Here is a 23,704-nt window from a genome sequence, read left to right as displayed (position 1 = left end):
AAAATAATGATAGAGATACGAATTCATTTAAAAATATATTGAAAAATAATTGGGTTCTACCTACGGACTTGGGTTATTTTATTTTTCTAATTTATATGTTGTTTTCGAGGGACCGGAAACCAATAAAAGAAACGCCATTTTTGACTTTATTCTCAGCACTCTTTTCTTGGCTGAATAATAACTTTATTCACAGCCCTCAATAATTTATGAAAAATGTTATGAATCCCAAATAAATTATCAAATTTTCTATTAAAAGTGAGATCCACACAAATCAAATATGTATATATCCCACAGTTATGTGAAAAATTTGATAAAAAATTTGATAATTTGTTTAGATACTAGCATAACTCATAATTTATTCGCAGAGGGACGGTTTACTCTCACTCAATAATATAATATTTGATTCTTTCTACTGACGATAATGTTTGACCTTATTCTCAGCTCTCAATAATTTCTTCTTCTCACTGGAAAAAAAGTAAACCTCTTTGCTTTGCTTCTGATCTGTCGGTTTTTTTTCTTTTCCTTCTGTAATCGGAAACAATGCCTATAGCAGAGATCTTTCTCTCTGGCTTCGTCAAATTGTTGTTTGAGAAGATGTCCTCCTTTGCGTCCTCCAAACTACCCTCCTTTGAAGGTATTGGTGCCCAGCTCACCAATTGGACCAATATGCTGTCTCAAATTGAAGCTCTTTTGATTGACGCGGAGGAGAAGCAAATGACAGATCGAGCCGTGAACCTGTGGCTCGATGATCTCCAGGATCTGGCATATGATTTGGATGATGTCGTGGATGAGTTTGCCACTGAAGCTTTGCGACAGAGTCTCAAGGCAAAGCCGCACCAAGCTAGTTCCAGCAAGGTATGGAATCCCATTCCTAATTTCAAGCCAAGAGATGTTATGTTTAATTTAAAAATGAGGTCCAAGATTAAGGAGATCAATATCAGATTGCACAATAGTTTTGAACAATGTTCGAAACTTAATTTGGTTAAGATTGTTGGAACCACCACACCTACTAAGACTTGGCAAAGACCAGAGTCTACGTCGTTATTAAAAGAACCTTGTGTTTATGGAAGAGAAAATGATCAAAGAAAGATAATTGAGTTGCTTGTAGGTGGGAGTGAATCAAGTTGTAACAAAGTTGACGTAATTCCCATTGTGGGTATGGGTGGGATTGGCAAGACCACCCTGGCTCAAATGGTATACAATGATGAAACCGTGAAGAAGCATTTCGATTTGAAAGCCTGGGTTTGTGTGTCAGATGAGTTTGACATTATGAAAATGACAAAAGCAATTTATGATTCAGTCACTTCCGAGACATGTAGTTTTAATAACTTGGATCAAGCTCAAGTTCAACTAAAGCAGGCTTTGGTTGGAAAGAAGTTCTTAATTGTTTTAGATGATGTCTGGAACAAAAAATACAATGACTGGAATGATTTGAGCAGCCCTTTCAATGATGGAGCTCAAGGGAGTAAAGTCGTGGTGACTACACGTAGCAGAGACGTTGCAAGAATGATGGCAACTGTTGAACTTCATGACGTTGAGATCCTATCAGATGAAGATTGTTGGTCATTGTTTGCACAACATGCCTTTGAGAATAGAAGTATTGATGCAAATCCAAATTTGGTATCAATAGGTAAGAAAATTGTGGCGAAATGCAAAGGTTTGCCTCTAGCTGCTAAGACACTCAGTGGCCTTTTACGTTGCAAAGAACAAGATGAGGAATGGGTAGATCTATTGTGTAGTAAAATATGGGATTTATCACATGAAGAAAGTGACATCCTTCCAGCTTTGAGATTAAGTTACCATCATCTCCCTTTGCATTTGAAGCAGTGTTTTGCATACTGCTCAATAATACCCAGCGACTATGAATTTGAGGAAGAGGAGATAGTCTTGTTGTGGATGGCAGAGGGTTTCATTATGCAAAAAAGAGAGAAACAAATGGAAGATGTAGGAAGTGAGTACTTTCGAGAATTGTTGTCAAGGTCTTTTTTCCAACCATCAAGTACTGGTAAAGACTCTAAATTTGTGATGCACGACCTCATCAATGATTTGGCTCATGTAGTTGCAAGAGATACTTGTTTTAGATTGGATGATAAATTGAAATATCAGGCGCAGTATAGGAATCTAAAGAAAGCTCAACATTCATCTTACATGCAGGAGGACTATGAGGGTATGAAAAAATTTGAGATCTTTGACAAAGCCATGCATTTGTGGACCTTCTTACCATTTGGCTCAAAGCATATATGGAATTGTTATTTGGCAAGAAATGTTCCCCTTAATCTATTCACGAAGCTAAGACGCTTGAGGGTGCTCAATATGAGTAGATATTGCATCACGAAAGTTCCAAATTCTGTTGGAGATTTGAAACATCTGCGGTATCTTAACCTATCCCACACCTCCATTGAAAAATTACCTGAATCACTAGGCTCTCTTTACAATCTACAAACATTGATGTTAAGAGAATGTACAAAACTGAAAAAGTTGCCAACAGACTTGGGAAGCCTAATTGACCTACGTCATCTTGATACTACAAATGCACATTCCTTAAAAGAAATGCCACTGGGAATAGGTAAGTTGGTTAGTCTTCAAACATTGTCCAATTTCATTGTTACTAAAAACAATGGGCATCAGTTAAGAGAGTTGGGGAACCTAATTTATCTTCGGGGGAAGCTTTGCCTATCTGGGCTACAGAACGTGGTGGTTCCATTAGCTGCAAGGGAGGCGAATTTAAATGATAAGAACGCGTTAGATGTGTTATCAATGGAATGGAGTGTTAACTCAGATGATTCACGAGATGGAAGAGTTGAAACAGAAGTGCTTGACATGCTACAACCTCACAAGAAGTTAAAAGAGCTCCATATCAAAGGCTACCTTGGTACAGGATTTCCGACTTGGATAGGAGATCCTTTGTTCTCCAATATGGCTGACCTACATTTAGATAATTGTGGAAATTGTGCATCCTTGCCACCACTAGGACAACTATCCTCCCTCAAAAAGCTTTACATTAAAGGAATGAGTATACTAAAGCATGTCGGTTGTGAGTTCTACGGGCAAGGTGGTGTTCAACCTTTTCCGTTACTGGAGACTCTAAGCTTTGAGAATATGCCAGAATGGGAGGATTGGTATACTTTTGGAGATCACAAGGAAGTTCAACCATTCACTCATGTCAAGTATCTCTCTATAATAAAATGTCCCAAACTTCATAAAATGTTACCTATTGCTCTACCTTGTTTGAATAATCTAGAGATTAGGGACTGTCGCAAACTCTGCGGAATGATGCCTAAGGATCTACCTTGTTTGAATAATCTAGAGATTTCAGAGTGCCCGCAATTCCTAGTTGAAGGTTCCAGCATTAGCCTCCCGTCACTCACCTCGATAGCTGTGAATGACGTTCCTCTAACAAGCCTTCAAGCGGTCCTTGAGATGAGGAGCGTGGATGATGACGAACTGATATCGGCAAATGCAAAGTCTAAGCATCTGAGTTCAATAACTTCCTTGAGCATTGGGATGATTAAGAAACTCGAGCTCTTGCCGAAATGGGTTACTCATGGGCTGATGGAACTTGAAGCACTGGAGATCAGACGTTGTGAAGCACTCAAGACACTGTGGAAGAATGAGGTGAGAGTGCAACACAGTCTCCCTGCATTCCGACGTTTGGAAATTCATGGCTGCCCGCAGCTTGTTTCATTGTTTGAAGAAGATGAGGATGAAGACAACAAAGGGCAACATGAGCAGCAGCAGCAGGAGGGACTCCCTTGCATAGTGAGGAGGCTTGAGGATCTAACAATAGGTGATTGTGAAAAGCTGGAGAAACTGCCACGGCTGGTACATAACTTCACTTTTCTTGGAGAGTTGTTTGTCTATAAGTGTCCGAGTCTCGGCTCTTTTCCAGAGACAGGTTTTCCGTGCACGCTGAAAACACTCAAGATACGTGGTTGTGAGGCACTGCAATCCTTATTCGGGTGTTTAACACAGATTAATGACAGTAATCTTCAAGTGTTAGATGTTCGTGATTGTCCATCCCTCACATGCTTGATATCGTGTAGAGGTGGGGGGCTACCACCCACACTCAAAGAGCTTCACATTTGGGGGTGTAAAAAGTTGGAGGCACTGCTAGTAGTAGAGGAGGGGATGGAAATTACCTGTCCATCTCTTGAGTCTGTTTGGATCAGCGATTGTGATAGGCTCAAATACTTGCCAGATGCCCTTCCTAATAATAATAATGATCTCAGGAATCTCAGTCGATTGTACTTGGATGGGTGTAAGAATTTGGAGTACATTCCGGAAGGATGGTTCCACTCCGCAACAAATCTGGCACATTTGACTATCAGGGGATGCAAAAAACTCAAGGCCCTACCACACGGATTGCAGAGCATCAACTACCTCACTTCTCTTCAATCGCTGTGGATGAATATTTCACAATGGAACAACGACTTCAAAAAGATTGGTTTACATAGTTTATCCTCTCTTAGAACACTGTCGATTTCAGAGGATGAAGAAGAAGAAGAAGGTGTAGTGGGGTCCAGCATTCCGATAGATGGGAAGTTGCTGCCCACCTCTCTGATCAATCTTTGGATCGGGGATTTTCGAAATCTGGAGAAGCTATCTTCTAAGTTGTTTCAAAACCTCGCCTCTCTTGAATCTCTTCTAATCATTGGTTGCCCTAGGCTCAAATCTTTACCAGTGCAAAGGCTGCCTCCCTCACTTAAGAAATTGGAGATCAGTGGAAGTCGGAAACTAACAAGGAAGTGTGAAAAGGGGGAAGGCAAATATTGGCCCCACTTAACTCACATACCTCGAGTCGATGTTTATTGATGAGTGATGAGCTCTGTTGTGGAGATTCCCACCGCAGTTTTACAAGCACTCAAATTGCCAGGTATCAAAACATAAACTAATTTTATAAATATAAACATTTAAAAAATATTTTCAGATTTTAAAAACAAAAAATCATATGAAAAACAATAAGTGTTTTTCATTTTTATTTTTTTACTTTTACAGATTTTAAAAAACTTAATCAAACAATCTAATTGATAGTAAAGATTTCCAGCATTGCTAGTTTTTAATGTCTTTTTGCTTATTGATTTTCAATTTTTTTTTGAATGAGGGATCGCTGAATATAATTTTTAAAATTTTGTTTGGTTTTGGAGTTTTCAAAAAAAAATTTAAAATTTTTCATTTGTATTTTTTTAATATATTGGCTAATTTGTTTTATTTTTTAGATGCATCTAATCTACATATACTTAAAAAAAAATTAAAAAATTAAAAAATCTTTAAAATTTTAATAAATGAAAAATACATACTAAAATGTATTAAATTAGTATATTTATTAATATTTAGTGATTTTTTAAACAATTTTTTCATAAATTTTATACGTTTTAGGCGTATTTAGATTGAGTGGATCTAAAAACTTGAAAAACATTGATTAAATACTTAAAAAGTTAACTAAAAATAATAAAATACAGATTGAAACTTAAAAACCATTTTTAAAAACTCCAAAACCAAATAGAGTTTTAAAAATTATTTCAGATTCTAAAAACTAAATGAGTTTTGGATTTTCAAGTTTCTGAAAACTATTTTTAGAATATATAGCCAAACAAATTTTTAGAAAATTATCTTTCAAAATTGATTATGAAAACTAAACCTTAGTTTTTTGGGTTTTCTGGGCTAGTCATCAATAAAATATTTTTGTATTTGTTAAGTTGTTGCCTGTATGCTAAAGTTAGATTGAAAGTGATTAAGTTGGTACAAATTCTTGTTGAAGGGAGAATTTTTTGGCTCGTCAAATGAGAGTAATGTTCAAAAAGAAAAAAGAAAAAAGGAAAGAGAATGAAACGCTGTGATGTAAGTAGTTTGCAAATGCTTAGAAAAATTAAACAAATTTTTTTTGTTGTTGTAAGAGCTAACTTAAAAAGTTACAAACAAATATATGCATATCAAGTGTCCAAATTTCATTTTGGTGAGTTGTTCTAATAAATATGGAAACTGAAAGCAATTTTAATTGTATACCTGGAGTTGTTACATTTTTTGTATGAAAAGAATTCAGAGTATTAAGTTTTATCAATTTATAAGGGATTATTTGATACAAAAATATGCTTTCAAGGATTTGAATACAAAGAAAGGCTTTTTCCGATAGATTTCCTCATCTGTTTTTATTTCCGAGGGAACCACAAGAAATGGAAGAGTTCTCATTTCTTTCCAACTTGGTGTATTTGCCCTTAGATATCCTGTCCATCCAGTGATTGTTCGCTATCCCCATGTACACTTTGACCAATCCTGGTAAGATTTTCTTGAGTTGAAACCGTTTTGGTGTTTTCTTTTGTAATATCTTTACCTAACTTGCATCATATGGCCTTTCATTTTGTTTAGGGGAAATATAGCTTTGGAAAAGCTCATGTTTATAATGTTCATAGTTTCACAATTTCATGGAGGTATGTTGAGTGATTTTTTATTTATCTATAGTTGCATATAGTGAAAACGTAATGAACTTGGCTTCCCCAACTATTTTTGTTTGTAAAATTTTTGGATAGTATGGTGTATGAGGTGGCAATGTAAGAATTTATTCTTAATTAGGCTGTCATTGACTATATTTTGTTTGGTTTGTGAAAAACGGGTTGAACGTGGTTCAGATAGATTGGCTGGTATGAGCCCAAAATTATTATTGTGATCCATAAAGTTTGGGCCATGGTCATCTTAGTGTATATATTATTTTATATGTGGAGATATGATATGGAGGTGTAAGGCCTGTTTTAAGTTATTTGGGTTCCTTAATGGGAGGGCCCAATAATTGTTTTATTTAGGCCCAGTCCCCTCTCCTATCCTTATTAGGGTTTACATATATCTATATATATGTAGATCAAAGGGTTGTCAGCCCCATTGAAAAGACAACAAAAAGATTAGGAGAAGGAGAGGAAGAGCTGGTGCTAAGGTTTTCCAATATGAATGCCATATTCTTTCAAGGAAGCAAAACTCAAGACAATAACAGAATCAAATGGTATGTATCTAAGTTTATATTTTAGTAGTTACTTATATTCATAGTGTTTTGATTTCTAGTATATAGATCATATAATCTTATAGGCAATTCATATATATAGGTTGTCATAGTGAACCCCCAATTTGCTATTTTTCTCTTGATAACTAACCCACTCTTGCAGTTCATCAATACTGATTATTCATTAGCTCAAATGTACATGCTTTTATATAATGTGTTCTTGACTACATTATAATTTAAATTTTGGTTACTGAATTACTTGTATGTTGTAAAAAGTTGACTGAAGTCATTTATTAAATTGTATAGGTAGAGTATGTTCCTACTGTTTTACCCCTTGAAACTCAGTAGAAAAATGTTGCCCATTTTGCTCGGAGGGGGAGTCAACATTATTTTATTAATCTGTGCTGCCTTGTTGGCTTTAGTTGATATTTTAATATTAAGTATATTCTTATACATCAAAGTTTTTAATGGGCAGATTACATACAATTTGTTAATTTTTTGTATATTGTTAACATGTTATGTATTTCATATGCTTAATCTTGAGCAATTCAGAACTAGTGGATGTTTAACACACTGTAAATAATGTAATTGAATTTGTGTGATGTTATGTTTATTGCATTTGTGTGTAGAAGCCTACCTTTCGTTTTTTTTGCACCTATGCTCGAACAATCAGCAAATTGATGATTCCTAGTCTTTGTATTTCGAGTAATATTTTATATATACAAAGATCAAAATTTTGTTTCAGTGTGTTGTTTCAAATAGGATAGAAACAAAAACGTCTCCGAAATATTTTATGAAAGGAAGATAAAATAGAAATGTTTGGAAATATAAATTGAAATATATCTAAATGTATAAAAGCCTAATAATTGATTAATTAAACAAATTGAGATTCATATAGTCATTCACGTAAAAGAATTAAAAAACTAATGTTACTATGAACTAAATTTTTTTTAGGTATTGTCAAATAACTCAATTTTATTAAATAAAAGTTTCCAATAAGGTCTAAAAATTTACTTAAGCAGTAGTAATAAATGTTTATGAAAATTTCTAAATTTGTATAGATACAATTTACTCTTTCTGTATATCACACTATGTTTTGGTGTCTTTCACCATGTTTTGATGTGTTTCAATGAAAACACTAGAATTTTATTATTCCATTAGTGTTTTGTTTCGATCTCTTGGGAAATGGAAACATTTCGGCCATTTCAATGGAAACAAATGAAAATTTTGTTCCTCATATATATTAAAGATAAATCCATGTTAAAAAGTTTTCAATTCATGTGTTGTCTACGTTTTTCATGTTATTTGGTTGCAAACAAATGGCATATGGTACCTATTAAAATTGGGTGTAACTGCACATGCAACAGCCCTCGTGTCTTCTATGCGCACTATGTTAACTTATTACAATTGGAGGAATAGTTTCCTATTGTCCATCTTTAGTTTGGGAAATTTTTCCCTTTTGTATTCTTTTAGTAGCTGTTGGTGTAGTGCCTTGATCCTTAGGGGCAGAGCCATGTATAACAAAGTTGGGTCAAGTGACCCCATTGGAAATTTGTAAATCTGAAATTATTGTTCTGACTTTTTGAAAATTTTATTTTAAATGAGGTCAATCTTGTACACTAAAAAATATGAACTAATTTCATAAAGCATAGAGATTAATATATACTCATGTTACCCTTTTTTTCTTTCTAATATTTTTGTTATTCTTTTTCATTTTCTTCTTTCTTTGAATTCTTTTGTAGATGTTCACCATTTAACCCTTATAATTGCTCTCTTCCAAAATAAATAAGTTGAATTAATGTTTTTATTAATGACTATTGATTAATCTATATATCACTGAATGGAGGATGGATCACAGATTAATTTGAAAAAATAGAGGTGAAAAACGCAGCAGAGAAGTCTTGGAACAACTAATGTGCCAGTAAAAGGTCTTGTATTCCTTTAGTTCTAGCAAGGAGATTTTTCCATCTCAACTGGAGTCTTGAAATAGATATTTATAATGTAAATGCAGTATTACTTCTATCTATGTTAATTGGTTTCTTTTCTATGGTTTTAGTAAACAATGAATTGTTAATTAATGGAACATGAAAAAATAAAATATCCTGGAAATGAAATTTAAGTTCGTAATTTTGAGGGAAGAAGAGTATACATTATGTTGATGTTTGGTGCATTATGTCTGAGTCATAGCACTTGACATGTACACCTTGAATCTTTAGTGAAATCAAGCACTTGACATGTAGATAAGCCAAATCAGGCAATATATCTGGCTGTCCAAATTCTTAAGCATAGTTCTAGCTGCTTAACCTTGGCTGGTGAGGAGTAGATTGTTTTCAAACTTGGCATGCTGTATGGTTTTAGACTTTTCGTAGGTGTGCTCTTTCTAATTTATATCAGGTCGTCGCTCTTACAATTGAATCCAAGTGTGCAGAGAACACACCATGGTTAGATTGATTACTGAAGTAAAGAAAAATACACAGATGAAAATTGAATTGTCTGTGACCATGAAATTTGAGTTTGTAGTTTAAGTTTATTATTAGAGTTAGGACACCTCTTAGGTAGAGCTCTCATAAAAATAAATAAATAAAATTTGCAAGTGAGGTAGTGGATTTTTTTTTTTATACTATCTGTATACCCCAACTCCTAGTATCCCCCCCCCCCCCCCCCCCCACCCCGATTCTTCTTCTTCTTCTTCTTCATCTTCACTCTTTCTTTTTCTCTAATATATTTTGTTTCTGAAAGTAATGGTCTTGATGTTTTGTTGTTTGTATTGTTAGTGTCATATCAATCACTTGAAAAAAATACTCAAGGCCAAGATGATAGTTTTGTGTCCTTAGCAAAATGGAGGATCTTGAGTTGACTGCATGATAGGAATTAGACTTTATACTGCCGAGTAAGTTTGGTGGCAGTTATCAGCTTATAAACAACAAGTGATTTAAGAATTAATTATAATTTCTCTTTAGCTAGAGAGAAATAATTTGAAGCAATGACGCATTGCTGTTGCTTTTCTCTCCATGTCCTTATTGATAACATTGAAGATTTTGCTCCAATAATATATACTCCTACAGTAGGATTGGTTTGCCAAAACTATTCAGGGTTGTTCAGACGCCCAGGGGGAATGTACTTCAGTGCAAAAGATAAAGGAGAGATGATGTCCATGATCTATAACTGGCCTGGTCATCTAGTATTTTGGAAATCTAAAATGCATTAATGTACAGTTTTGTTCTCTTTATTGCTTTTACCTACTTCTTGGTGATACATTAAGAGTGTCAGCCTCAGTTACATTTGCCTAAGCTAGATTCAGGACAGACAGCAGCTGTATGAGCTGCAGCTTCAGTTGTAGTATGCTGCAGCTCATCAGATCAGCCACAGCTTGAAGGTTGTTAGTTTAGTTGTTAGTTTGTTAGAACCAGAGTTAGATAGTAGTTATGGTTAGGTTAAGTAGTTAGGAGTTATGGTTAAGAGATTGTATCATTTCTATAAATCATTGTAAATCTATCTGTAGAAGGTAAGGAAAATTGAGATCAAACTTTATTTTTGGTATCAGAGCTCTGAGCTCCTACGAGCAGAGATCCTTGGAGATCCTTCTATGGCTACTCCAAACCCTATACCTCCATTAACCTCCATGAATACATCTTCAAGTTCTTCTTTACCTGCAAATCTTACACTATTGATTTCCAATCTGAGTGCCTTAGTGCCTACAAAGCTTGATTCAACAAATTACATTGTTTGGAAGAGTCAACCACACAGCATCTTGAAAGCTACGAAGCTTCTTGGATTTGTTGATGGTACCACAGTATGTCCCTCATCGGTTCTTCTTGATTCTAGCAATCAAGAAGTTTTGAATCCAGCTTATACACAGTGGATCACCATTGATTCTCATCTGTTGAGTTGTATCACTGCTACATTGTCTCCACCTATATACACATCTGTCATTCATTGTCAGACCAGGACTGAGGTCTGGTCTATTCTTGCCAAGAGGTTTACATCTCTTTCTAGGTCTCACATTCATCAATTGAAGAATAAGCTCAGTTGTACTGTTAAAAAAGGCTCAACAATGGAGTATTACTTGAGTCAATTTAAATCCATTTTAGATCAACTTGCTCTGACTTCATCACCAGTAGATGATGAAGATTTGGTTCTCTTAGTTCTTAATGGTTTACCAGACGAATATAATTAATTATAATTTCTCTTTAGCTAGAGAGAAATAATTTGAAGCAATGCTGTATTGCTGTTGCTTTTCTCTCCATGTCCTTACTGATAACATAGAAGATTAATACACACTCCTACAGTAGGATTGGTTTGCCAAAACTGTTCAGGGTTGTTCAGACGCCCACAGGGAATGTACTTCAGTGCAAAAGATAAAGGAGAAATGATGTCCATGATCTATAACTGTCCTGGTCATCAGGTATTTTGGAAATCTAAAATGCATCAATGTCCAGTTTTGTTCTCTTTTTTGCTTTTACCCACATCTTGGTGATGCATTAAGAGTGCTTCGTACTTGTACCGGATGAGGTGGTAAACAAAGCAAGGTATAAAAATGTGTTCAGTGTAGCAATGTTGTTTGCTGTGAATAATGAATATATACATTACAAAATGAGCACTTTTGCTCGCTTAGGAATGAAAATTGGTTTAGCACTCCTTGCTGCTTAAAGGTTATGTTCATCATTGCACTTGACATATCATGGGTATATGGCTTCTTCTGTATTGCAGGTTGACATGATTGTCCTGACAGATGGCAGTCGCATTCTTGGTCTAGGTGATCTTGGGGTCCAGGGAATTGGAATACCCATTGGAAAACTTGTTATGTATGTCACTGCTGCTGGTATCAGCCCACAGAGAGTATGCTCTGCTCATCTCTCTTTACTATCTACAGGTTCATATAGGCATAGCACAAACAGGTGTGCACTAAAATAAAATTGGTATACAAGTGTGCATCAATGCATAAACACCTGTGCACACTGACAAGTAAATACACACATTAATACTGGGCTGACTCACAGATACTTACCATGCTTGATGTGGATCATAGCACATTGTTATTGCATGTATCATACGCAGAGAAGGTTACCTATGCTTGCTTATATGTTGATATGTTTTCATGCTTCACAAACATATTTCTATTGGCTATTTTTCATCAATGTGGATATTATATTGATGAAAGTGCATATATATGAGATAGAAGGTTAGATGTGTAAAGAACTGACAGTAATTTCTTGTCCACCTGATCTCAAAGATATTAGTAACTAAGATATTTATTATCTTATATTATACATCCAGTTTTGGACTAACTTTTTACCATTTCATTCTGCTTTCTTCTATACCAATCTAGCTTCATTCATCTATGACAGATACTTCCAGTTATGCTTGATGTTGGTACCAACAATCAAAAGCTTCTTGAAGACCGTCTTTATATTGACTTTGTGCTGTTTATTTTTTGTTCAGTGGTCCCTTCTCTTTATTTAATATTTTGTTGTTTCGAATATCTGCCTTTACTCATTATTTTGTACTTCATAAAAGTTTAAAGGCTACATTTTTGGGACTGAATATATTCAATCAGATCACTTGCTCTTTAACATAATTGATTATTATCTCTCTTAAAGACTGTGATAGGCCTTGAATACTGCAATATTCGATGCCTCTCTCTCTCTCTCTCTCTCTCTTTTCACACACGCAGAGAGGAGAGGTGAAGTTGCTTTGTGCTAATTGAAGTTTCATGCATCTCCTTCATTTGGTTGTCAGCTTTCTCAATATCTGTGATTATTTTGCCGTCATATACACATGTTTTAAGCAACATGCTTGATCCCTTGTACATATAATATTATCTACCTTATACAATAGAAGTGTTTTGCTGACGGAGGTATACATGTTCATATCTGATGATTCTGAGAACTCTATGAAACTTAGAAAAATCTTCTCAGTGGAATATTCTTGTCAAATGAAGTTGCTGTGAGCCTAGACAAGTATCTGGTGTCATCTTTTGAGGGTAATACGCAAATGAACTATATTAATTAGACTATAAAGCTTCATTGGTGCTGATTGTGTAATATACGTAAATAAAATTACCTTGATTGAGTAATGTACTTGAGACAAAGTGACTAGGATAGCATAGGATCTTTTTTGTTATTAAGCAATAGAAAAATATGGATTGATCTAATGCATCCTGAAAATTACTCAAAATTTGTCCGTCAGGCAACCCGTCCTAGGCCATATTTGACTGTCTTAGTGTGACTTTATATTAAAAATTATGATGTAGGAACGTTCAGTGACTCTAAAAAGAGTTTCGGTAAAAATGCTATAGTGCTTGCTGATGAAAGCAACAATACAATTTTTTTTGAAAAGACTAATATAGAAGTGGATGTAGCACTTTGTATATTTTTCATTTCTCTTAACTTAAATTCAACTAAAAGACATTGAATCCTGATAGAATTAAGCACTTCATTTTGTTGAGGGTGCTACACTTCATTTTGTTGAGGGTGCTAATTGCAGATCCAGAGGTGCTTTCAAAAGAGAATCATAATTAATACTTAGAATCAACTTTAACATGGATAAAACTTCTAAGATTTAATTATTTAATATTACTCTTTATGGTGTGAATTCAGATTTAGATCCAACGGAACTTGAAGTTAAAGTCTAACAAGACTAGAGATGTAAATAAGAATCACCTCGTTACATATGTACCTGCATATATATCCTTGTTTTTTGGGATGACCATACCTAAAGAAACTAGAAATGAAAATGCACTGAAAATAGAAACCATGGAATTATGGAAACAACCATGTGGTCATCTGGCTGTACATAAGCGTACATATAGAGCCCAAGAGTGTCTAGTTATTACAACCAAATTATTATCATTCAAATGGAGTTGTCTATTATTTATCAAAAAATAAAATAATATAAAATAAATGGAGTTGTATAAAAAGGCTATACTTCCATGTGTTGTAATATTGATTTCCATTTAAATTCCATCATCACGAAGGTTTCAAGTCTAATCTTTTCTTGTTTACAATTGTTTCTTGTCAATTATTTTCATAATTTTCTCATTTTGTAAGAAGACATCATGAACCTCTCAGATTTGAAAATAGTGACTATTTACTTGAATGAAGTAGGATTTCCCTTGTTAAATTTCATTACTTACACCTTATGTTGGACTTCCAACCATTTTAAACATTGAAGTTCATTCATGTTTATCCATTCTTAACATTCATTTATGCTGAATACACTCTATTTCATTCTCCATATTTTCTAGTCTTTAAGCAGAGTAAGTAGATTACATAACTGCTTGTAAACCCATTTTTTCCGACAAACTTTGTGAGGATTTATTTTTCACATGATTTTACTTTGACAGATTTGGGACTTTGGCAACCTTGGTTGGAAGGAGAGGAGTATCTATCAATTGTTGATGAATTTATGGAGGCAATTCACACCTGTTGGCCCAAGGCTATTGTGCAGGTTTAGTTCTTTCAGAAATATGACATCTTGTTTGATGTGTAACCAATATCATACTGATTACTTGATGTTTGGCGAATATTATCAGTTTGAGGATTTTCAAATGAAGTGGTCTTTTGAAAGACTGCAACCAAGGTTTTAAAAAGCGGCCGCAACCGTTACGTAACGCCGTTACGTAACGGTTTTGGCGTTTACCGCCACCCGTTACGGCCGCTTTTACAGTGTGATTGAGATTCACAGGTGTGTTGGCCGTAGCGGCTGCCATAGCGGTCGTAACGGTGTCGTAACGGCCTGTTACGCACCGTTACATAACGGTTTCAAACTGTTTCTTTCGAAAAAACACACAAAAAAAGCTGAATAAAAGAAGAGGGATAGAGAGAAAAGGGAAGATAAAGAGAGAAAATGGAGGAGCAAGAGATAGAGAGAGAAGAGGGAAGATGAAGAACATGTTATTGATTTGTTGAAACTGTAAGACCTATGCTATTCTATTCAGCTGCTATCACTAAACCATTTTGTTTGTTTGTGTGTGTCCATCTATATATTGTTTGAAAATAATAATAATAATAATAATAAGTGTGGTCATTATCTATTTAGTTTGGTTAAAATATATATATATATATATATTTAGGCTCTTATTTATTCTCTTACTTTTGTCATTGTTTATCTTATATATAATAGTTAGTAATTGATTTTTTGTATAATATAAAGTTATTAATTATTAAAATAAAATGTAAAAAACTCAGTTTATAATGATTTAAAAATATGAAATATATTGGATCATACTTAAAAATTTACAAAAATTGATCAATATTTATTTTTAACCCAATAAATATGATCATGGAAAAAAAAATATGCGTATCGGTAAATTTTTTTCAAATTGTGCGAAAAATAAAAAAATTCACGGTTCCGGTTACCGCAACCGTTACACTATGGCCTTTACAACCCGCAACCACAACCGCGTCACCGCCACCGTTACGGCGACCGCAACCGCTTTTCAGAACCTTGACTGCAACAGTATCAAAAAAAGGTTCGGCATGTTCAATAATGACATGCAGGTGAATACTTGGTGTTGTGTTATGCCATTCTCCATGGAAATAGTAAAGAATATAATAAGGCAATGTACTTTAAGATTGTTAAGGGTGACTATTATAATGACATTTTTGTCGCTTATCATCATGTCGTATGGGGAACTGCTGCTGTTGCACTGGCAGGACTGCTTGGAACTGTAAGGGCACAAGATCGACCATTGACTGACTTTGCAAAAGATAGTTGTAGTTGGAGCTGGAAGGTACTGATGAAGTTCAACTGTAATGGCTGTAGTCCTGGTTTTAAGTGTTACTTACTTCTTTATTGTTTAGGGTGGTTGGTAATATCAGCTGTGAGTTGCGTCTTCTTATTCTTTTTCTGTTTTTCAGTGCAGGGCTTGGTGTTTTGAACATGGCTGCACAGGCTGTTTCAAGAATGGCAGGAGCTGAAGTAAATCCTCTGTTTTTCCTACTTGATAAAGATGTGTGGTTCTATAGATATTACTTGCTCTCTAACTTTTTTGTTCTTAATGTCAATTACCGTATTAGCCTTTATCACGTGTTACTGGGTATTTATCTTGTAATAAAATGTGGAGAACATATGTTTGAACATATTTGTAAAGGAGATTTTTTTTAATTCTTTTTTAGTGTTATCAACTGAATTTCACCTTTTTTTCAAAGTAATGATAATCAGTTACTTATCTGCATGTAACTGAATGAATTGTGGGAATGAATCTGCATTGGAATGAGAAGAAAAACTCATAATATGGCAATCTGAACTTTATTGTTTCATTTACATTTTCAGGGAATCATCCATTTGACTTTTGGTTCATCTTTTTTTTGAGAAGTGCTGGTTTAAATGCAGGGTCTCATTACAACGAAAAGTAAGGGTGTTGATCCAGCAGCTGCACCATTTGCTAAAGCCCCTGGGGAGATCGAGGGTTTGGGACTTAGGGTGGGAGCAAATCTCGTTAAAGTGGTAAATGTTACTGGAGTGTTTTGTGGCAGCCTATGTTGATGCAAGGCTGATATAGATTGATATTGTGTGGAAAAGAAACCTTCGGCTGTTTAGCTTGCTTCTTGGGTACGTGCAATTGGCTCAAGGATGTTTGCTGTTATCTTTCAGGACATTGTGTATGCTTTCATAATTTAGAAAAACTAATTGCGGGGAATGGATTTTGCTTAGGTTAAAAAGTCAAGCCTCATGTACTTCTTGGTTTGTCTGGAGTCGGCGGTGTCTTCAATGAGCAGGTGGGCAGCCCCTTAAGTTTGCTTTGTCCTTCATTACTTTCAAATGAAGCATAATGAACCAGTGAAGTTGGCTTAGTTAAATTTGGAAAGGCATGTTGCTTTGCAAGTTTTTTTGTTCTTGTTTCCTAGATGTAGGCAATACCTTTTAGAGATGGTCTTCATTAACCCTATTATCATTTTACTTTTTCCCAACTTCCGCTAAATAACCCAATTCTTACTAAAAACTTACAATTATTTATTATGAGGATAAAGGAGCATACCTCATCAGGATGTCATTTGCTGTCATCACTATTAGTTAAATCCACTTGGCTCAACTCAAAAGAGACCTAATTTCAACCTCTTGGAATTGACTACATGAATATTTTCCCAAAATGCTCTCTATAGAACAATACCTCCGTTAAATCCATGGCAATTACATTCTTTGTTACTGCATCAACCCTTGTTCTTTTTTAATTATCCTATTGTGTTTAACGATACTTTGTTTACTCTACTTTTGTGGCTGTTTTTTCCTCAATTTACTAATCCTTTCATGCACAATTTTGGCTTTTTTCATAATTAAATACCATTACTGTATCTCATTCTGAAATATCTATTACTTGATAAGTAACTTTGGCTGGCTATGTTTGAAAAACCATTCTCCACTTAGTGTCTAGCTGCAGGGCACTAAGCACAACAATGGCAGAGTGTATGCTCTTTTTGAGCTTGGTAAAGCTTTTGTCTTCTTTGATAAATCAGGTGCTTAAGGCCATGCGAGAGTCAGATTCCCCTAAGCCTGCCATTTTTTCAATGTCAAATCCGGCGATGAATGGCTCGTCATTCAAGCCGTCTAAATTATCTTTATTTTATTTGTGGAATGCTCTATTTCCCTATTGAACATCGTTGTTCCATGTTAACTGGAACAGCAGAATGCACTGCTGTTGATGCTTTCAATCATGCTGGAGAAAATATTGTTTTTGCAAGCGGGAGCCCTTTCAAAAATGTTGACCTTGTTAAGGTTTCTTTATATTGGTGCTAATTGTTGTGGAGTGTTTTTGCACAGTATCAATAAATTAATTGGTCTCACTCTGCTCTCATTACGTAGCCAATGCAACCAACAGTTCTGTAGTTTCTATATACCTGTCTTCCTCAGTGTGTACTCTGACCTTTGCCAATCATATACTTGTTGTCAGGGAATGGAAGTGGGTCATGTAAATCAAGCAAATCAAGCAAATAACATGTATTTGTTTCCTGGGTTAGTGCTAATGTTCAAATGCTCACGTCTCTGATATATTGTGCTTAGTTTTTTATGACTACTATCGTAAACCTTTTTGACTTGATTCAGGATTAAGATGGGAACTCTTCTCTCAGGTGCTCATTTGATTTCAGATGGAATGTCGCAAGCAGCTTCTGAATGGTATATATTACACAATTTGACCACTTCGTTCTTTGCTTTAACATAGCCTTTTATGGATTAGTGCCGTGCTCATCAATTCTTATTGGATTGTTAACTGTGCCCTCATGAAATGAGGTGGCACTTGTTACTATCATCATGTGTGTTGCCATATCTATAGCGTTGTAAGTGAGTCATGTGAAGTAAAGAATAAAGTAAGACCATATGTTTGTTTGGTGTGTCAGGTCTAAAAGAGTCCTTTTGAGTGCTATAAAAATAGTGTTTTGGCTAGAGGTGCATCCATCTCTTGCCAAACTTGTATTCTGTAATTATTGGGTTACACTTGCATGGGGTTGAACCCAATATCAGCTCACTTTTGCTAATATAGTTTTTCTCTGTATTGCTTCATATATTACAGACGAAGAAATTCAGAGTGGTATTTTGTATCCTCCTATGAGTAGGTATTGTTGTTCTTAGCTCTATTGGAACATTTAAAATTTTCATATATATTTTTAAGTCAGTTCGAAACTAGCTCACTAGGAAGCACGGATCACCTTTTCATACATATTTGGAAATCAATTGGACACTAGCTCACTAGGAAGTACGGATACGAATACGAACAAGGAGACAAGATATGACAATTTCAAAAAAATCAGAACACAGACACACATGGTGAGGATACGACAAAAAAATATAATTGTTTTATATATTTTTGTTTTCTATGGAAGTAAATATTACATTCACAAACAACTAAAATTCATGAAAACCAACACTTATTTAACATATATAAAAATAAAAATAAAAAACTAAATGTAAATTATCTAGAGACTAGATATATGTTTGCATTAGGCTCCAAAGATCATTAGAAGCCAGTTTCCCAAATTCACACTTGTGGTTAGATATGTACTGTGTTGTCGATGGTTTGATATGAGTTCTTTATCTATATTTTAAAATTCAACTCTCATGTTTCCAACTTCCAAGCATTATAATATTACCCGCAAAATTAGCTTTAAAAAATTAAATTAAGACCCTGCGTGTCCTGTTGTGTCCCCTGAAAAAATTATTATAAAAATGGACACATCATGTGGCATATCCCATATGTGTCCCCTCCACGTCCATGTCCCTGTCCCTGTCCCTGTCCCGTACATATCTAACACGGCTATTGCACCTATTTTGATGCGTCTGTGCTTCATAGCTAGCTCATATACTGATCTTTTCTTCTAGTGGGTAAGGTTCAACCTATTACCTTAAGTGTGCACATTGAATAGCAGCACGAAAAGTCGTTATCTTGTCAATGGGTTTTGGATATAGCTTGTTAAAGCATGATCAATAATCACTAATCAGGTTAGTTTGCATTATGCAAAGACTACATACCCACTGATATTGGATCTAACTCTGACCTTGCAGAGTGTGTGAACCTTAGAGCCTTTTCAAATTGTTTTGACTGTATGGCTAATACTACAATCAAGTTTTCTTTTCTCTTTATTTAAATCCGACCTCTGATTTCATGGGTCAGATGATTGGATCTACTCATCAATATATCCCTAAATTGGATCTACTCATCATATATCCCTAACCAGGACTTGTAAAATTTGCAAAGAAAATATTTCTCCATCTGGGGACATCCTATGAATGAATTAGTAAAATAAAGGTAAAGTGACCTATACTAATTTGTTTTTGCTATGACCTACTTATGATTGCAGTATTCAAGATATAACAGCAGAGGTTGGAGCTGCTATTGTTCGAGCAGCAGTTGCCGAAGAACTGGCAGAAGGACGCTGTGATGTGGGACCCAGAGAGCTCAGGTAGATGTCAAAAGTATTGATAGTTCTCAACTTTCTTACGAGAGAAATGCATCTATTTTTTTATAAAAATAGCCGTGACATGACACGCACAAGCGCATTTGGACAAGAAAAAGAAGCTTTAATATTTGACAATGAAAGCAACCTCACATTTAACCTTAAAATGAACCAATTCAGAAATACTAAACTCAACTCAACTAAGCAAGTTAGTTATTCAGTTATTCTCATTGTTAATCAGGGACGGCGCTAGGCTATAGAGTATGGGGTTAATTGACCCCATCTGCCACTTTTGAAAATTTGCTTAAATTTTTTTTTAAAATATTTATTTTGTCTATTTGCATCAATTACTTTGTTGGTTGCACCAATACATTTGTTTGTTGCAAACCCCAAGAGGTTGGCTTGGTGGGAAGGCCTTGGATTTTGGGAATGTGCTCCCTTCAGGATTCAAGAATCAAAACCTCTTGAATAATGCTATATGAACTAATTGGTATACTAATTAGTGTACGGATGATTTGTCATAATTTTAGAGGCTTTAGGTCTTTGAAATTTGTATAATGGGTGGGATCGTAGTTTTTAAGTAACAATGTCATAACTATGTTGGTACACTAATTAGTATACCAATTGGTGCGTATAGCATCACCGAAACCTTTTAGATGCTAACAATTCCTTGGGGCTTGGTGCACTTGTGGAAAACTCTTTGCCGAGCGCTTGTGCACTCCTAGGGATTAGTCGGACTTTGATCCGGACACCCCATACATTTGTTTGTTGCACCCATAGGTCGCACCACATACATTGGTATGAGTCAATTGACGCCATTAAAATTTGAAAAATCACTGAAAAAAATTATATATATATATATATATATATCTCATATATGGATAATATTGACCCTATTAACTTATAAAAAAAAGAAGAAGTCCTTATTGCACTTAGCATAGAGTATCATACCTTTCAATTTTTTTTAGGCCATCTCTATATTTGTTCAAGTCCCAAAGATGACTAGATTTCTCTAAGTTCAAAAACGAATTCAGTGAGTCCACTCCACCAATCAGCAAATATCCTTCAAATTTCTCCAACCAAAGTAAGGAAATTCATTGAGAGGAACTGTAGAAATTTTTGTAATTACATTTTTTTTTAACATAATGATTAGTATGAATGCACTAAATTTATAGAAAACAAATGTTATATATAATATTGGTAAGAGTGAAAAAATTTCCTTATAGAATTTGTAGAACTTAATCATTGATTCCTGGAACCACCACTGTTGCTAATAATCTATGGCTTTTCTCATTTTGGATGCAGGAGGAGACGGTGGAATATGTCAAACGCAACATGTGGTTTCCAGTTTACAGCCCTCTTGTTCATGAGAAATAAAGTTCCGATCATCTCTGTGTGTGCATGCGCAGGATATTTTTCTACACACTGTCCCAATGTTCTGCAGCCATTCAAATATTCATGATGTAACTGTAGTTTTGAAGCCTAGAGTAGTAATATGGTGAAAGAACAGAACTGGAGAGAGAAGGGTCGTAGAAGTTGAAAAATAATGGCACTGCAGTTTTGATCAAGTCCTTTTGTATAAATCTGCTTATTGATGTAATGAACAACATCATGTAAACTTTCTCTTTTTCAGTTTTTTCAAAAACTTATTGATGTTTCATGTATGCTCCTTTTTTTTAGTCTACTTTAATTTGCGATTTCAACCTAAATATATTTTGTGACGATTAGGAAAAAGAACAGAAAGGAGAGACTGAACTATTGATCATGTTGTGGGATTGATAGCTTAATCTTAAAAAGATTTATCTTTGCAGGACCTCTAAATGAATTGTAAATGTGAAAAAGGTGTTAAGCTCAAGAGACTGATTTTTTAGCCGAAATCTCACCTGAAACTAGAGGTCACAAACTCAATTTGAAGCTATGAACCCATCCACTTACATCAATTAAAAATCAGTTTATACTTGTTTAAGTATATAAATGAGTTTAAATGAGTTGAACAACCTACTCCACCACCACCTCTATTTGCAGCCACTCCATCACCATCTCCTCCACACTATCCACAGCAACCATCATGATCACCACCCACTCCACCATCTCAATTAGAAAAAATAGTTCAACAAAGTGGATGGGTTGGTTGGGTTGATTTATTTAATATGTATCGAATTTAATTCAACTTGTTTAAACTTGTTCATTAAATGAGCGAGTTTGGTTTAAGTTATTTTATTGCATAACTTGTTTTGATCTGCCTAAATCTACCTACTTGCCAACTGACGAATCGACTGGCAATTTAAGCTTGAGTTGAATAGTGGGATGAACCCATTATAGCATTGCTCAATCCAAGTTAAATAAGTTGATTTTTTTCAATTTGAATTTTAAAAAGAAACAAATCATTTTTCTGACTTCAAATATAAATTGTTAATTATGGATGACCTGAAAGTTGCAGCAGGTTCTATTTGATAGGTTCTATAAGATTGTATAATTTATGATTCGATCGCATCTCAACTATTGCATGGAGGGCCATACGCGGTTACATCTTTAATATAATACATCTATATATATATATACACATATATAGGACAATGAAATCAACATGAAATTTTAAAAAAACAAAAACAAACAAAAAAACAGTAATGTTACATATAGATCATATTTAATTTGACGAGTCATGCTTAACAAAATGAAAAATAATAGCAAGATAGTGAGAACTATCTCAATATAGTCTTAAATACTGAAATGATTGTTGGTATTTTTCCATAACAACACAAGAAAAATATATAAAATAAATTACATAGAAATGACAAAATAATTTTTTATTTTTATTTTATTTAAAGAATAAACTACGCAACTAAAATTACATAAATGAATTAGATTACATTACTAATTAAATAAATTATTAACATGGATAACTAAAGATTAGAACTCATCTTTATAAACTAAGTATTGAAAAATTTAAGAACAAATGATAAGAAAAGAAGCAAATCGAAACCCGCACTAGATAATTTCCTTAAAACAAATTCACCGTCTCTCGATGGATGCTAGAGGTACGCTGACGTCTGTCTTCTAGGATACGACGGTCGAAACCAGCTAAGGCAGAAGCACTTTCTGATTAGTTTTAGGGAACTTGACAATGGATGCACTGTCTCTAACGGGAATCAAAGAAAGGGCTAACAAAAGAAGATAGGAAAATTTTTCTTGGTGTAAAAAATCATCTCCAACTTTTTTATCTCAAAGCACCATTTCCATTTTCCATCAAAAATCTCTCAAAAACTCTTTTTTTAAGTTGAAGGGGAAAGGCCCTTTTTATACTTGTAGGGAATGAGTCTTAGCCATGAAGGCTACCATAAAACCTAGTATCAATGGCCATCAACTCTAGCCGTTAGAGCTAAAGTTACAAAGGTGCAAAACTCTCATGTGCATAATATGATCACCAACTCTATCATCAAAAGATGAGAGTTACAAAGGTTGAATAAATAAACAAATATATATATATATATAATGCTATTTAAATAATCCAACTAGATAGGTCGCAAAATGGATATGGGTGTTGGGTCACAACCCGATCCAAACCTAGTCTAAACATATGCACAAGACAAGCCCAGTCCAGTCCAACATAGTACAATCTAGCCCATGCCTAAGACAAGTCCAACACATGCACATACACAAGCCTAGGCTAGTCCAGACCAAGACTAAAACTAAGTCCAATTCCAAGCCTAGGTCCAGGCCCAACTTTTATTGATACCCACCTTATGAGACAATTCTCATTCACAATTCAATGGTTTCGGCCCATCATTTTTATATTGTAATCTTCTCACTTGAGAGAATACAAAATCAC

General features: G+C 34.7%; 2 protein-coding genes across 22 annotated transcripts in view; both read left to right on the top strand.

Moving 5' to 3' along the window:
* The first annotated feature begins 366 nt into the window (after window positions 1-366).
* The window catches only part of LOC114271160 (putative disease resistance RPP13-like protein 1), a 131,877-nt gene continuing 108,539 nt past the window's right edge, over window positions 367-23,704 (top strand). Inside the window, exons 1-15 of one of the 21 annotated variants that reach the window (XM_082907477.1) lie at window positions 367-4,873; window positions 6,169-6,273; window positions 6,364-6,425; window positions 11,696-11,824; window positions 12,334-12,968; window positions 14,331-14,434; window positions 15,643-15,719; window positions 15,847-15,907; window positions 16,305-16,540; window positions 16,643-16,707; window positions 17,877-17,938; window positions 18,029-18,100; window positions 18,495-18,537; window positions 19,780-19,881; window positions 21,181-21,253. In XM_082907477.1, coding sequence (XP_082763603.1) covers window positions 541-4,812 — 4,272 coding nt within the window. In that variant the 5' untranslated portion in view covers window positions 367-540 and the 3' untranslated portion in view covers window positions 4,813-4,873; window positions 6,169-6,273; window positions 6,364-6,425; ... (10 more) ...; window positions 19,780-19,881; window positions 21,181-21,253. Of the gene's footprint in view, window positions 4,874-6,168; window positions 6,274-6,363; window positions 6,426-6,849; window positions 6,989-11,695; window positions 11,884-12,333; window positions 14,435-14,519; window positions 14,566-15,642; window positions 15,720-15,846; window positions 15,941-16,304; window positions 16,541-16,642; window positions 16,708-17,876; window positions 17,939-18,028; window positions 18,101-18,494; window positions 18,538-19,779; window positions 19,895-21,180; window positions 21,405-23,704 lie in introns of those variants that run through there. The other 20 variants (XM_082907475.1, XM_082907474.1, XM_082907472.1 and 17 more) reach the window with 20 other exon arrangements.
* Window positions 15,549-21,252, top strand: LOC114271161 (NAD-dependent malic enzyme 59 kDa isoform, mitochondrial-like). The gene is made up of 9 exons (XM_082913246.1): window positions 15,549-15,738; window positions 15,852-15,907; window positions 16,322-16,435; window positions 17,367-17,442; window positions 17,610-17,701; window positions 17,877-17,938; window positions 18,029-18,100; window positions 19,780-19,861; window positions 21,181-21,252. The coding sequence occupies exons 1-9, from the start codon at window positions 15,549-15,551 to the stop codon at window positions 21,250-21,252; spliced, it is 816 nt and encodes a 271-aa protein (XP_082769372.1).

The sequence above is a fragment of the Camellia sinensis genome, chromosome 2 (genome assembly GCF_055761805.1).
Source record: "Camellia sinensis isolate YWXY chromosome 2, ASM5576180v1, whole genome shotgun sequence".
Classification (NCBI taxonomy): domain Eukaryota; kingdom Viridiplantae; phylum Streptophyta; class Magnoliopsida; order Ericales; family Theaceae; genus Camellia; species Camellia sinensis.
This window is presented reverse-complemented; position numbering and strand designations above follow the sequence as displayed.